We start from the raw sequence: 16913 nt of genomic DNA on the forward strand, positions 1-16913 counted from the left end.
AAGTAATATATGCTTATTTTCATCTCTTATCTCTGCAATGGAGAATTGTATTTGTTGACACTGAGCAGCCTTGTACTAAATTATTTAATTTATATTATTATCATCGTTTCATAAATTAATGTTTTTTTAAATACTTTTGTTAGGCGCAGGTTTCTAAAATTGACTTACCACTGAGTAGTAATACTTTCATCACCACTGATTAGTAATACATTCATCTCTTAAGTGTATATTACTCTTTGACTTCAAAAGACAAGTTCATTTTCCTCCAGAGAAATATTGTCAAAGAACTGAAGAATAAAAATTGTAATAATATAAAAGATAATTTTAAAAAAAGGAAGGGAGTTTTGTTTAGAAAGAATATGCTGTTATCGTCAGTGATGCGAAGCACTCGTTCAGGCTAACTGACCCTTTGGCATCCAGATGGTTTTTATATGAATAGAACAAAATTAAACAAATAATAAAAAGGAGTAAAGAATATAAAATAAATTGGATTGTTAGAGCTTCTTGTTAAAGTGTCAGGCTGACGAAATGCAGGGACAAATCTGATAAAAACCGCACAAAGCGCAACGATGAGAGAGAGAGAGAGAGAGAGAGAGAGAGAGAGAGAGAGAGAGAGAGAGAGGAGAGAGAGAGAGAGAGAGAGAGAGAGAGCATTTTAAATGAATTAGAGGAAAAGCGAATAAATGGACGCGTGTGTATGTAAGTGTGTTTGTGTGATCTTGAGGATTGCATATTACATGACTTGCATTTTGCCCCTGTCGCATCGCAACAGACGGGGCTGTAATTCATGTCATTCGAGTACATATGAAGAGATCATTATCTCGTGGCTATGCAGGTCCCTTATATGGCCGGATTATCCCTTATATAGCCGGATTAAGAGTACAAAGCTCTACATCCTTTTTAATGGGAGGACTTAGCCCCCGCACGCCTCCTCCCTCCCCCCTTCCCCGTACCCCCACCATCCTTAATTGGAACCTACAGTAGATCATAATCAGGGCGAAAGTCATTTTGCTTAATTTTAACTTTGAAGTTTTAAGTTAGTGAACAAGGCTTCGTAAAAATACTTAAGTAACCTTTTTTCATTTTAAGAGAGGTTGCAATATATCTTTTTGTGTGTTTTTGTTTTCATTAAGAGCATTTATCTGATGCTTTCAGTTTTTTTTTTCTTATTCTTCTTGCGTCTTATCAGTACAGTAGTTGGATCAGTGGTCTCAATAAACTTAATTATGCAAAGATAGTTCATGCTTAACGATAAAGTTTTAGATTTGCTTCGTGCAAGTCAAGCTTTCAATCCTAGTACGGTAACAAAAAAAAAAAAAAAAAAAAAAAAAAACGCTCCTTTGGTATAAGTGTTTATATGTGTTACGTAAATTTCGTACATATTATGTGTTCAAGGGTTATATAGGTCCTGTTTTGAAAGAAAGGAGATGACGTAAATTTAAGAGCCAGATGAGTAATTAAACGAACAGCACTAAGAACCAGGATGAACAACACTCAGACGCTGGCCACTTATGAAGACAGCGGACATTTGGATGTTGCCTTTTCTTGAAAATGAAAATCGTTGGTTGTATTTTTTTTTTTTTTTGTAGGTTTTATGGTACTTGAACTTAATTTCTTTTTTTTTCTCTCATTTTTCGTAGGTACTTGAACTTGATTTATTTTTTTCTCTCATTTTTTGTAGGTTTTATGGTACTTGAACTTTTTTTTTTCATTTTTTGTAGGTTTCATGGTACTTGAATTTAATTCTCCAAGTTTTGTATTCCTGGTGAGGTTTTATTTTGCGAAAGTTTACTAGTTTGTTTGGTAAATGTGAATATCTGCTCATTATGGATAATAATACTAACGATCAGTTGGTAGAATTGAAATCAAAGCAGTTTTACAGGATGACAGGCGAATATTGATCAGAAAAACGTTATGTTGATTAGGTTAAGTAACTCTCAGCATGGAAGAAACGACTCATGCGGCCGACCACATTGGAAGATGGTTTAAAGTTTGTTTGAAAATGATGTACGTGAATATGAATCCGTATAGAGCTTTTAAACTACACGATGATCAGGAAAAAAAATTTAACATTGGCTTCCATAAAAGTGATGACATACTTTGCACGTTGGAATGAGTCTCCGTTTTTACCTAAAGTTGTCGTGTATTTAAGCTAAACTTGTAAAGTTCTACCAGGAGTTATGATCACGTGATGAGAATCAAAATTTGTTTACGGGAAGAGAACGGAATTTTAAGATCTCTTCAAATCTCTTCAGTGGAACAGATCTGAATTTAAAGTTGCTTTTATGCAACGATTCTAAATGGAAGATTATTATTATTATATTATCATCTTTTTTTTTTTTTTTTGTAGGGTAACATGAATTTTACGATTTGGTTATGTGAGGAATCGAACTTTACGATATTTTTGTGGAGACGAAATTTAATTATACTGATTTCCTTAGGAGTAAAATAGTCCATAATCTTTGAATAACTCTCTCTCTCTCTCTCTCTCTCTCTCTCTCTCTCTCTCTCTCTCTCTCTCTCTCTCTCTCTCTCGCTAGTAGGCCAAAAAGAAGTGGAAAACAGAGCGAATGAAACCTAGTTCCCCCAGAACCCAGTTGTGGTTTGAGCCGCGCTCGTTCCTTTTGGCTCGGAAGGGTTGTGTACAATTAGGTAAAAGTTCACGGCGAATTCTTTCGCTCCAAATGTCCCTCTTCCTTCTCGTAACTCCTCCCGCACATTATTGGGAGCAGGAATGCGTGTCAGCCCCTTCCATTTGTCTTCAGCAGTAATGAAGGGGGGGGGGGATTCGCCGCTTTTTCTTCGCCGAGTTGTCCGCTTGTTATTATTGTACTGTAGGGCCTGTGTCACTTGCGGTCGAAAAATACACCCTTTTCATTTTTTTTTAAGTCTGTATATTTAAGAGAGGTATAATTTGTCCGTATCTAGTATTTGAATTCGTCGGTAGCTATTGTCATATTTCTCAGTTAAGTACAGTGCCTGAGGCCAGTGCTTACTTCACAAACCTGTTTTCGTTTTGGATACAGAGTTTAACGAAAATTATATATTGCATATGTATATAATGTTTTAGGGGAATTCTGTAAAGAAATATTTATTGAACTAGAATACCTAACTTCTGAATGATATACAGTGAGAGAGAGAGAGAGAGAGAGAGAGAGAGAGAGAGAGAGAGAGAGAGAAGATAATTTAATCTGGCTTCCCATTTAAATCATTTTATTACCTTGTAACTACAAAGAAAGAATTTTAATAGCCCAAAGTTATTAGTTTTCTCCAGTAATATTAATGGCAAGCGATTATCGACCGTACGCTTTAATTCTACAATTTACTTTGTTACTTTAATGGTCTTTTATTTTGTAAAGGGAAAAACGAGGTGCACCCAGGTGCGTATAAGCACCAAGTTCATGCATACATTTTCATGCTCTTCTTTTTACGATAGTATACTACTCCCATTAGGATGCTGGACGAACGGCATTCATTTTATCTTCGGGGCGGCATTGTGTGTAGAATTTATTTGATGTGAGAGTCGAAAGTCTTGTGAGAGTTCAAGGACACGTTTCGGGGACGCGGAGACAACCACAGCCACAGCAGCAGCAGCAGCAGCAGCAGCAGAAGCAGCTTAGGATAAAGTCCACCAATCGCCTCTGTTGCCTTTGGACGGAGTTTGCACCAAGGACAAATATGGTTGGAAGGGAAAGGGATTTAGGAGCTGAGGATAATGAAGTTTCGCCTGCTGCTGCTGCTAATGTCTGGCCCCCTTCCCAGCAGCCATCCTCAGTCCTCCTCACTCATTCCACCTCCTCCCGGGTCCCTCTCCCCCAACGATCCTCGTGCCCAAATCTACTCCCTTTTACTAACGATCCTCGTTCTCAAATCTACTCCCTTTTACTAACGATCCTCGTTCTCAGATCTACTCCCTTTTACTAACGATCCTCGTTTCCAAATCTACTCCCGTTTACTAACGATCCTCGTTTCCAAATCTACTCCCTTTTACTGACAATCCTCGTTTCCAAATCTACTCCCTTTTACTATTGTCGTCGTGTTGCTGCTGATGTCTGGCCCCCTGTCTTCTCTTTAGCCCTCCACATCCCTCCTCCTCCTCTTCATCCCTCCTCCTCCTCTTCTCTTGCTGTTCTCATTCCTTTTCTCCGACTCTTTAAAGGCTGGCGTCGCCTTCGGTGTTAAAAGGGTTTCGACTAGGAGACGCCCCCTGTTAAAGGAGGTTCTGTTAGGCAGGCCTCCAGAGGCATCGTCGTAGACTGTAGGAACTGGATTTTGAGCATCCCCTTTTTATATATATATATATATATATATATATATATATATATATATATATATATATATATATATATATATATATATATATATATGTGTGTGTGTGTGTGTGTGTGTGTGTGTGTGTGTGTGTGTGTGTGTGTGTCGTAGTTCACAACACTCAGTGAAAGAGCCTGACTTTGTGATTACATGCAGATATATCACAGCATCACTTCTCTTTATCGATAACATAAGAATTAATTGTCCCCATTGCAGAATATTAACCATAACACAAGTTACAAAAAACAAATAGCTTGCTGAGAATAATTTAATATAACACTCCATCGGAAAGGGTTTTAAACGACACTTCGTGAAAGAAACAAGTAATAAATATTGGGAAGGGTTAAAAAATGTTTTATTTCTACCGTCCGTGTCCTTTTCCTTTTCCGTTTTCCTCACCAGCATTATCGCCCTCATCATAACCACCTGACGACGTGCCTGTCCCGCCGTGTAGGATTCCGGGATGTTTTGTTCGTCCTTGGGAGAAATGTCCCTTATAAACATGGGAAGGGGATACAGTCCCTGCATGTTATCCTGTCGGCATCTTGTTCGCTCTCCTTCCCAGCATCGCCGGGATCGTCATTATCATAACCACCTATCATTACCACCTTGAGGGGACGCGTCACCCTCCGCGCATGCGTACGCGCATGAGGAGGTTAAACGGCGAATAATTGCGGATGATTGCGTTATAAAATGATGAACCGGAAACACGTTTTCCAAGGGTGAGAAAGAGGGATTCTGTCTTTCGGCCAGTATTTTACAGTTAAGGACGTACGTGGCAATTCGGCTTCATGAGGACTTTAATTTTTTTTCCTCTGTTGCTTCCGTCTCCGGTTTATTTACTTCTTTTACTCATTTTCAGGACCGTCTTGGGAAAAGGTAGTGTGATTTTTAAGAAGGTAAATGTGAGGGTTGCCCCTGTATCTTGTATCCAGAAATCTTGTTCATGCACGCTTACACTATATACATACACACACACACACACACATATATATATATATATATATATATATATATATATATATATATATATATATATATATATATATATATATATATATATATATATATATATATATATAATCTACTGGCGTGTTGAGAAACCAAGAAGTTAAGAGAGCATTGTGGTTATGAAAAAGGACATATATATATATATATATATATATATATATATATATATATATATATATATATATATATATATATATATATATATATATATATAATATAATTTATATTTATATATACACATAAATCTTCAAGTACCCTTTTCAGTCACAAAGCACTGGAATGTACGAGTCATTCATGGCGTGCTAGTTAATTTATGTACCAGCTTTCAAACTGATCATCTCCATAGATATTCCAGATTGCTGTATAGATTGGGGTGTTATATTGTAAAATTGGGATATAGGGTGTTTTTTTAATCAAAGGCCAGTTGGGCTGGAAACCGTATACCGTTGTTAAGACCAGGGGTGAAGGAAAAACGTGATACTGAGGTGGGAAAATTCAAGGAATTGGGTATTATCCAGGCAGGACACTATAAAGATGAAGTATTAAAGAAAACAAGAAATTGTTAGCAGAAAAGACCTTAACGAAAGCGAACAGTTAAAGGAATTCGAATGAGAACTTTAAAATCACAGTCACTTGTCTGCACGGAGTGTAGACTTATCAGATATAATCCAGAGAACTTTTTTATTTTATTTTATATGTTTTTCCATCAGTATATCAATATCAATATATGTTAGATTTGTGGTGTACATTTTCAGGTGTTAATGCAAGGTGTACATTGTCAACTATTTATCCGAATTGCATAGATGTATTTCTGTGTTTAATGTTGGAATGTACACCGCTTATGTAACAACAGTGTGCTGTCGTTTCAGAGTCTAGCCTCATCGCTAACCTCTGTCTCATTAAGATTCGAATAAGTGGTGGTGGTGTATGCATGAAGGCAAATGCATTCATTGAGGTCCCACTCAGCCGAGAGGAAGAAAGAAAATCCTGCCGGCAGGTCGCCTTTATGCAAAGAGGTTTTCGTGAGTGGGTTAAGTGACCTCCACAAAGGAGAGCTGATTGAACATCGGAGAGAGGATACACCTGAGAGGAGAAAAAAAAAGCCGTGGGAAATGCGCCGAGAAGATCAGAGTCTATTACGTAATCGTTGTCAAAATAACTGTGATAGAATTCATAATGATGTGAGTGATGTGCATAATACTGTTGATCGTGATTGCGTTAATGGAGGACACGGTACCTCACACTTAAAGTAAGTAGAATATGTGAAGTCTTAGATATGTTCGCTTGAAATTTAAAAACGCTTAAAATTTAAATACGCATTCAATTACAAGAGCAAGCCATTCCAGAAAACCGAAATATTATCCCTATCCAAGAAGAAGTGTGACGTGTCGCCATGATTGAGCTGGTTAGGGCTAAGAAAAGTGGGATGATCATGATGATAATGGTGATGATGAGTAAAGGAAGATGATAAAAGGTAATGTGTTGGTTTTGGAAATGGTAAGAATAGAAGATATTTACCCCGGGGTTAGTATTAATGTACTCTTTCATAAAACTAGATGTTTGATGATGTTTCAGAATTAGGAAAATGAAATTTTTAAGGATTCTAATTTCGAAAGAAAAATGCCATAGAATGTAAATTATTATTATTATTATTATTATTATTATTATTATTATTATTATTATTATTATTATTATTATTATTATTATTATATAAAAGTTCTAAAGTCGTGGAAGTTTTCAGTCTTCAGGGTTCATTCTTCAGCCACCATTTGACGGATGTCGTCATGCAGGAAACCGACCTATTTCTTAAAAAGAATATGAGGCTGACCTCGTTTAAGAATGCTGAGGGAACCATATCATATTATAGAGGACGGCAGTGGTGTTACGCAGAGGTAGGATGTGGACCAGGTTTTCTTGTCTGGAGAGAATTGGTGTTGGAGGAGTTGTTGGCCCGGTTACCGTGGGAACATTGCGGTGGTCCTCCTCCACCACACGACAGCCATAAGTTCCTCCTCCTCAACCACCGCCTACTCTCCAGCAATCACTCGCCTCCCACTTTGTGCTTAGGCTGCGTAAAACATATTCATATTTTCCACTCCTTGTGCAGATTTTAATCAGTTGCGAAAGTTTCCTGTCTGTCATTATGGAATTCATGTCACGTTGGTGTTTTCAATTTACGTGGAATGTATGAATGTAGGTTTTGCATATCTTTTTATGAAGAACATCACACTATTATTTTGTATGTTATAATTTAACAGCATTCGCTCAAGACGAAAGCGTTTGTTGTTCTGATAAAATTTAACATAGCGTTGTGATCAAACGTTTTAAAAATTTCCTTTGTTGCAAAATTTTATCAGCAAATGTTTTGGTTCATCGAGTAAGCAACGGTACATTTTTGCAGTCTGATTGGGTACTCTGAATCAGTGAATGCTCAATGATGTCATTCAATAAAGGATGCTGTTGTTTTGATGAGATTTTCTTTTTCCACAAAGATCAGATTCATTGTTGCTTAACGTAATTGACTTTGGTTCGGTGCTGAAGGTGTAGTTTTACAAATGTCATTCATAATCTTATTCAGTAACTGGTCACTGGTGCTGTTCAGTGCTTTTGGTGTCATGTGAGAGTAACAGACCAAAAGAAAAAAAGAAGGGGTTGATTGTAGCAAATAAAATTCTCTCCCTGCATTCAGCCGCCAGACTCCTCACCACAACAAAAGAACATTTGGCTATTGTTTTTATTTTTCTCTTTTCCTGGAAATTTAGAAAGCGTGGATAATTAGTCTGTATCAGAAAGAGAATATGGTGTCGTTTCGTTCCTCTTTGTCCCGGTTAGAGCAGTGAAATGTTTTCTTTTTTCTTTTAAGTTTTAAGTGACTTTTGTAGTCTAATGTTTGAGTCTTACAAATATGAATGAAATTGTGGCAGCGTGGAAACTTTGTTCCCTTGTATTCTTGTATGAGTCTCTATACACGGTAGATATGTATATCTATGTGTTTACATACGCATGCATAAAAAATCGCTCTTCGTTGTTTTTGTTTAAAAGAACTTTTGAAATTGAACGAAATGACTCGACTTTCACCATATTAGCATATTTAGGTTTTGCAACTTTATGGTTTTGTTGGTTTTGTGTGCAGATGTTGTGTTCCCTTTGCAAATTATTGCGAATGATGGGGGTCTGCCTGGTTTTTTGCAGTTTACAACATAAGTGAGTCTCTCTCTCTCTCTCTCTCTCTCTCTCTCTCTCTCTCTCTCTCTCTCTCTCTCTCTCTCTCTCTCATCATACATACGTCACTTTATGTAATAGTCATTAACTGTCACAAATGCAGCTTCTTAGTCTGCCCCATCATCTGCTTTCAGTTGTGCTTATTCCCTGGTTTGACGATCGTACTTCCCGTATGCTCTCTTTCCTCTCTCTCAGCTGTCCTGCTACGTTTATTTGCCTGGCTGAGGCCGAATCAGCTACATTTCTAACGTAATGAGGTCTGCACATAACAAACAAAATATTTTAATATTTTGAAGACTTAAAAAATTAAGAATATTTTTGAGATCAAATATATAGAATACCAACATGAGCTATTCAGGCGTTATGGCTTCGAGTAAGCGAATAGACTATGGAGTGTGTTTTTCTTTTTTTTGTGTTTGTGATTTGAAAACCGGGACATCTTGGTCAGCTGGCAGGATGGCCCTTGATGAAAGGAGATAGATGTTGCTCCTGTCTATCTGTTTGTTTCGTAATGGTAACGCCCCTGTGGCCCAGTTCAAGGAAGTAGCTTTTTGGTAACCAGAAGTAAGGTTTCATCTGGTAAAGTATGATATTTCTTTCCCTGTGGAGCCATTCTATAGGTAATTCTCTCTCTCTCTCTCTCTCTCTCTCTCTCTCTCTCTCTCTCTCTCTCTCTCTCTCTCTCTCTCTCAAGGTACACATGTGCATAGGTCCTATCTTTCAGTTACTTTTCCCTGGGATGATGTGTTTGACAGTAAGCAGAACAATGAGACACTTACTAAGCCTCATTCCTGTTTTTTGAAACCAAACTGAATAGTGTAGCCTTTTTTGAAAACTGCTGACTATTTTGCTCCAGAGTTTTCTGTTATTTATTGTAAATCACGCAGAAAAGAGTTATTGTTTATATCTCCTTCACAGTAGTTGTATTACTTCCAGTTACCTTGTGCTTAGTGGTCAGCTTTTCCTGATGGGCGTTTTGGCTTAGTGAATTCTGTTTTCCCAGTTAGGGTTGTAGGTTGGTATGTAATAATACGGATAATGTTGATAATTATGATAATCTGATATTTTCTAATGAAGATTCATAAATAAGTGTGGAGCGTAATTTCTGGTGGTTGTATCATTCTTTCATATGTTTACTTTTGCATATGATTTTCAGGGAAAATTATGCCTATTAAATAGATCTAAGGTTGTTTACGCACGCTGTTGTACACACACACACACACACACATGCATATATCTGTATATATATATATATATATAGAGAGAGAGAGAGGGGGGGGGTAGGTAAGGATAGGTACGGAAGGGGGGGACGTGCGTAGGATGCTCCTTGGAGGAGTATCACTGGATGGGGTTCAAACGAGAAATACCGGATGTTTGGTGTTGACTTTTAATTTGACCTTCCATCGAGGTAAGGGAGGGAGAAGTCGCAGAGGGTTGGGAGTTGGGGGGATGTTGTTTCGGATGATGTTTCGTGGCAGATTCAACCCGATTGAGGTTTGGGTCCGACTAACAATACAAGATACATCAGCGACACTCGGAAGCAGTCATCGATAATCGTGTAATTGACTACAGCTGGGTATCAAGTACCTTTGATTGACACTAAGGTCAATTGAATTGCTTACCAGTATTCTCTCTCTCTCTCTCTCTCTCTCTCTCTCTCTCTCTCTCTCTCTCTCTCTCTCTCTCTCTCTCTCTCTGTAAACTGTTAAAGGTCATAAAAGCGTATTGGTATGTTGACACATTTTCAATGGCAGACTTCGAAACTCGGAAGAATTTTCTTCTGAAGCTCTTACGTTACACCAATAGTGATAAACATGAGTCATGAATATCCTTGGTGCGCTGTCAGTGAGAAAGCGGACTACGTAAATCGAGCCTTAAGAATCAAGGAGATAAATAGTCTCTGTGGGACATCTTGAAAAGTAATATGTTAACAGGTAACCAGTTAAGTTAACCCTCTGGTAAAATCACTCCACTGGAAGGGCGAAGAATGATTTCTTGGAATGTATTGATAGCTGTGAATGAGGAATACAGATGCCACTGGATGTCGATGAAGCTTTAGATGATTGTATTATTGTACAGGACATAAAATGGATGGGTGTAGTGGTCGATGTACTTTGACGGTGTCTAAATTGTTGACATAGAGAACTTTTGTGTTGCACATTGAAATGTACAAATCTACTTACCAGTTCTGTGGGGCATACCTTTGTCCTTGTCCAGCATGTATTTTGATGGAACATGAAGTTATATTTTTCCATTTTCAGGTGAAAAACACGTTTTTACCTGCTTACAAACCACTTTGAAAATATCATGTCTCAAAGTAAAGGCCATGTGTTGGAAAGAGAGGAAAAGACTGAAACTTAATGAGTATGAAGTTCAGTTCATATCAGCAGGCTAAGAAACCTTACAGAATATGGTGAAGTAAACACAGTAATAGGAAATCCAGGAGAACCTATTTTTCAAACAGCTTTATTTAAAAATTTATAAGCGCCAGTAAGGGTAAACTAAACAACAAAAATATCCTGGGTCCAGATTCACCCAAATCATCACCAATGTAATTGATTATTCTTTGGTCAAATCCAAACATAAAGCGATCCGAGATAGACCTTAGTGCCTGTTAATTTGATAGAGTAACATCATGTACTGTGTCTTAAAAAGATCCGTAAAAGAAACAAAGAAATTGTAAAAAGTCACTAATTATATTTTGGCCGCTACACTTCGGTCCTCCACCGAGACGAGGGCCGATGTCTATTTGCCGAAATAAAGTGGTATATTAAAACTCTTTTGTTTCTGTTGTGGGTGTTTTGAAAGTAAAATATTAAAGTGCTACTGACAGGAAAAAGAGAAATACATCGTATAATAACTTTTGACAGATGAGGGTTATGGTTCAGTATATAAGCAGTGACGTCTTCTTTTATCACGGTTTATTTGACAAGGAAGTGTATCAGTTTTACTTACGCGCGCGCGCACGCACACACACACACACACACACACACACACACACATACACACACACAGAGCGTTGGAACATATGAACCTGCGAATGTGATGAGGATGAGAGAGAGAGAGAGAGTGAGTGAGAGTTGGAAGAGAAGAGAAGCCCTTGTAATGTCAATCTGGTCTTTCTTTTAACATTGCTTCGGCTTCCCTTGTCCATCTCGTAGCCTTTTTATCTCCATGTATCTAGAGACCTATCAGGCCTCTCCTCTGTTGGACTTTTCCGTCAAGTTATTTTTCATTTTCAGTGGAGTGGTGTGAGGAGATTAACACTGTGATGGCAAGGAAATCTATTTGAGTGTGTAGTTATTCTTCGTATGATTAAAAAGTCCGACAGTATTTACGTCTTTGTACAGTGAATAAGCACAGTACAGCTCGTTAAGTCTGGATAAGTTTAGATTGTCGTCGGGAGGAATGTTACGACATTTTGATGTTGTGCCACATAACTATCTCTCTCTCTCTCTCTCTCTCTCTCTCTCTCTCTCTCTCTCTCTCTCTCTCTCTCTCTCTCTCTCTCCTCTTATGTTGGGTTGTAACTCAACCCATCCTGTTAATCAGTAACATGCTCCTTCGATCCATGAAATATGAGGTCTCTAAGGAACGTAACACTTGCAGGATTCATCCTTTACATTATCAGTATCCTCCTCCTCCCCCCGCCAGCCTCTCCCCTGTTAGTAATGTAGATGGAGTACTTCCTTTTTGAGTGTCAAATGTCACGTAATCTGTGATGTTAAGGTAATTGGTGAATGCCAAAACATTGTTTTTTCTTATACTTTGTCTCATGTGTGGTGATATAGGCTATACGCTTACTGGGATACTTTTAAATATGTATTATATAGTAGATAATTCCTTCTTTCCTATTTCGAGGTTCATGACATAAGACGGTATGGAAATGAAGGCTATTATTGCCTCTCTCTCTCTCTCTCTCTCTCTCTCTCTCTCTCTCTCTCTCTCTCTCTCTCTCTCTCTCTCTCTCTCTCATTTTGGAACAGTCTGAAGATCTGTCTGTCTGTCTGTATTATGCTGAACTCACTTGACCCCCGTTACGTCTGGGTGCCCAAGTCTTGTGTTTGATGTCGGCATTACTATGGGCTCTTCCTTGTTACTGGTCTGAGTTTAGCTCTAATCACGTTATACCTGTTGTTGCATTTCTGCCCGACTTCTTTGATCAGGCTTCGCTGTTTTAGTGGCGGTGTCTGCGGTGTAAAGTTTTTCCAAAACTAAGGGTGTTTATCGTATAGGATATGGTTGCTTTGCTGTTTTGTATGCTTTGATGTTAAATTTAAATTGTGTGTGTGTGTGTTTTACTGTTCACAAATTTTAAGTGATATTGGGATATGCGTATGGTTTTTGTTAAAAATGCTGATACACTGCGCAGTATATAGCCATACGCTTTGGGAGATTCTTTTGTTTTGGACACGTCGAAAAAGAAAAGTTGTTTGGAATTATGGTATTCGATATATATATGTATATGTATATATGTGTGTATATATATACACACACATACACACACACACACGCACACATGGCTCTTCCATTCCATTCCTCCTTCACACCATATACCCAGGCCTTGCTAGGTCTTCTCTCCTCTCTCTTCCTAACACTTCAGAATCATTTGATCAATCATTTACATAGCAGCCATTAAACTTAAATAGACCCTTGAACAGCACCGGCGGTATGTTCACCGGTCACGATCCACAAGCAGTTCCTAGAAGACCGTTTCCAAGTGGCATCAGTGAAGGAAGACACAAAATTGCGGTGTCGCCCTTCTCGAGCTTGGTCCAGGCAGGCACGTGCGGACTTTTGGGGGCTTCTTTTAAGTTCTTGGCTGCAGATCATAATTATACGCTGGAGGGAGAACAGGGGCACTTTAAAAGGGGCAGTGGGAAATATGTATATTTGCATATGTGCGTTCAAGTTTGGAGACTCAGATTTTGTTGCATCCCATAAGCGACATATATCATTACATTTAATATTCTAGAGTCTGGACAAATGCGCTAGCAGTGGTGGTTTTCAATTGTCAACACATTATTATGTAAACCGTAGCTGGATGCATATTTTCGACAATTTTCTTACCGGTGGTGACCTTCCACTATCGCATTAGAGTATGTTTGTATAGTTCCTGCGTGGAACTCGTCTTGTCAAATTGCTTGCCGTCACACCCATTGCCAGAGGACTTTTGTGCCCTCTACTGTTCAACTTTCCAAATCCTCTTCCCTCTACTGTTCAACTTTCCAAATCCTCTTCCCTCTACTGTTCAACTTTGCAAATCCTCTTAGCAGTGTTATGGGCGATAATGCCTTTTTCTTCTAAACGTATTATGTTAATTGTTCAACTTATTTAACTCTACTATAGTTCTCTAATCTTGCTTACGGTTTTTTCCATACGACCATTCTGTTTCATGGAAACATACTCAACAGGTTAATGTTCCTTTGTCTTCGTCGTTTAAATGCGTGCACTTATTAGAATAATGATAGTAGCAATAACTAGTAAAAAAAAAAAAAAAAAAAAAAAAAACCAGAGCAGATACCTCCGCCAACGTCAGACCCCTTTCAGTACATTTTTAGCGACCAGAAACATTCAGTTGTCGGGAACTAGACGAAACCATACCGGTTAAGAAGAGGTATAACCGCGAGTTAATCTTTCTTTGCATTAGTAATGATTACATTTGGTTGCCAAAATCTACGGTAATGTTGTGTAGGGTTTTGGTGCTTTGAGTCTGGACCATTTGAAACATGGGTGGCTAGTCTGCCTCCAGAAAGTTGTGTTTCCCTCTATTATAAAATCTGATACCTTGTTGCCAGTCGCGAGTCCCACGCTCAACTTTAATTATCTATTAACGAATACTTGTCAAGTTGAGTCCCACATTCAGCTATATTTGTTCAGGCTTACACATTAAGTTGAGTCCCACACTCAACTTTAGATATGGTCCTTAACAGATAGATAAAGTAACCGAACCAAAATCGTAACTTTCTTGGAAGTAATATAAAGACTGCAAACTTTTGCAAAGGCAGAGGATCCCATTCCCCAAGGCCCGTCTTCCCAGAAGTTACATTCCTTTTACTCTCAGAATTTAGACGTTTGTCGCCGGTCACGAAGGCCAGCTTTAGAAAACCTATCATAAAAATTCTGAAATTCACGCATAACTGGTTAAGTAAAAAAAAAAAAAAAAAAAAAAAATGGGGGGCCGGTTAGAGATAATAATAAAATTTTTTGATGTTTGTATCCGCCTCATATGTATTCATCTGAGATCGTATTCTAAGTAATATCTGTCCTTTTTTTTATTGAAATCTAGACATTTTAAAACATTCTGTTTTATGTTTGTTCTTTTGATTCTGCTCTGGACCTTTCAGTAACAGTGACAGAATAGATTATTTTGAAAAGATTTGTTGTTAACTCTTATTTAGCCTTTTTCCTGGTTTCCTGAGCATTTAGGAAAAGATATCAAGTTCTTTCTGCTAGGAATGCTGCAGATCTCATCAACTCAAAGCTATATTTTCTTTAATGTTGTTTATTGTTCAGTTTACGGAGTATACTTGTTATTGATGGCGCTCTGTTGAGCAAGACCTTTCGATTCTGGCGTGCCTCAGGGAAGTGTTCTTGGGCCATTGTTGAGTTTAGTTAAACTGGCAAGCAAAGCCACACTACCGCCATCTGATAGTCACAGTTTATCCGCAAGCATTATTTGTTATTAAAGAGCAATAATTTATTTTTTCAATTGAATGATCTTATATTGTGTTTCTCTCTTTCAGGCTAGTCGCAAAGTGTCCAAATGTGGTTACCTGTTCGTCGCCCCTGACTGGGACTTTTCTAACCCCTTGAACAGAACAAAGGTAAGGTTATAATTACAGTCTCGTTTTATCTTGGTGCTTGGTGAATTCATCAGTCGTTAGTGAGGCAGTTACAACTTTGCATGCACATGCACACTTGCACGCTTGTGCAGACAGTAAATACAAATAACCTAGACCTGTTTCTTTAAAATAACCCGTCGCTTAGTTGACCTAAACATTGGTTTATGTACATGGTGCGTAGTCGAGAGAGAGAGAGAGAGAGAGAGAGAGAGAGAGAGAGAGAGAGAGATTTAGAGAGGCTCTCTGGTGTGTGTGTGTGTGTTTGTGTGTGTGTGTGTGTGAGAGAGAGAGAGAGAGAGAGAGAGATTCTGAAGTTAGAGGCTCTCTAGGGAGAGAGAGAGAGAGATTTTGAAGTTAGAGGCTCTCTGGAGAGAGAGAGAGAGAGAGAGAGAGAGAGAGAGAGAGAGAGAGAGAGAGAGAGAGAGAGAGAGAGATTCTGAGTTAGAGGCTCTGGATAGAGAGAGAGAGAGAGAGAGAGAGAGAGAGAGAGATTCTGAAAAAAAAAATTAAGTATATCTTAGTTTAACCAGACCACTGAGCTGATTAACAGCTCTCCTAGGGCTGGCCCGAAGGACTAGATTTATTTCACGTGGTTAAGAACCAACTGGTTACCCAGCAACGGGACCTACAGCTTATTCTGGAATCCGAACCACATTATGACGAGAAATGAATTTCTGCCACCAGAAATAAATTCCTCTAATTCTTCATTGGCTGCTCGGAGAGTCGAACGCTGGGCCAACAGCGTGCTAGCCGAAAGCTTTACCCACCCCTCCAATGAGGAACCGAGAGATTCTGAAGTTAGAGGCTCTCTGGTGTGAGTGATGAATAAAATGCTAAGTTGTCAGGGGCACCCTGTGATAAAGATCTTCATCTGAAGCTGCTGTTGTTTGGGGATCTTGAGGGAGGCAGCGTGCCATTGGAAAATTGAGGTGCACGGCGGTTTAGGGAAATTACTAATGAAGTAATGGTATGCTGTGTTACAGCGATGATGATGATGATGATGCAGTTAAGCAGCTAACCGAGTTATGTAAAATATGTCATGTGGATTGAATGTGCGTGGCAAGAGACCAAAATTAAGTCTTTCTTCTCCTCGTTGCAAAATGGTGCCATGAAAGAATGCGAGAATTTAAAAGAGATAATCTTGCTTGGTATATGTTGCAAGCGTCGGGAAATGGTTGCGATTCAAGTACCACTGTTGACGGGTAGCGTATAAAACTACTTGTTTCTAGGAAGTCTCTGTTATAAAGAAGGTTTCTGAGGTGTCAGATTGTGGCAGTCACGTCTCGGAGATGTATACAGAGAGAGGGAGAGTGAATTTTCAGTATGATTTCAAGATACAAAAATTCCCATGAAAGACATTGTATAGTAGTTGGAGGAACGGATTTTGTTGCATCATCAAGGTTTTCAAATGAGTACATCAAATAATGGTGAACTTAATAAAGATTTGAGTACAATACAATGGAAAAAACTTGAGGGTAGTGAACAGAAGAAGACGTAGGAAATCACGAATGGGTCGAATTTTTA

General features: G+C 38.5%; 1 protein-coding gene across 50 annotated transcripts in view; it reads left to right on the forward strand.

Moving 5' to 3' along the window:
- Nucleotides 1–16913, forward strand: part of osp (outspread) — a 321240-nt gene that overhangs the window by 84981 nt on the left and 219346 nt on the right. For all 50 annotated transcript variants that reach the window (XM_067111805.1, XM_067111810.1, XM_067111815.1 and 47 more), the window contains one exon: nucleotides 15291–15371. In XM_067111805.1, the coding sequence (XP_066967906.1) occupies nucleotides 15291–15371 (81 nt within the window). The remainder of the gene's footprint in view (nucleotides 1–15290; nucleotides 15372–16913) is intronic.

Source organism: Macrobrachium rosenbergii, chromosome 11, assembly GCF_040412425.1.
Source record: "Macrobrachium rosenbergii isolate ZJJX-2024 chromosome 11, ASM4041242v1, whole genome shotgun sequence".
NCBI lineage: Eukaryota > Metazoa > Arthropoda > Malacostraca > Decapoda > Palaemonidae > Macrobrachium > Macrobrachium rosenbergii.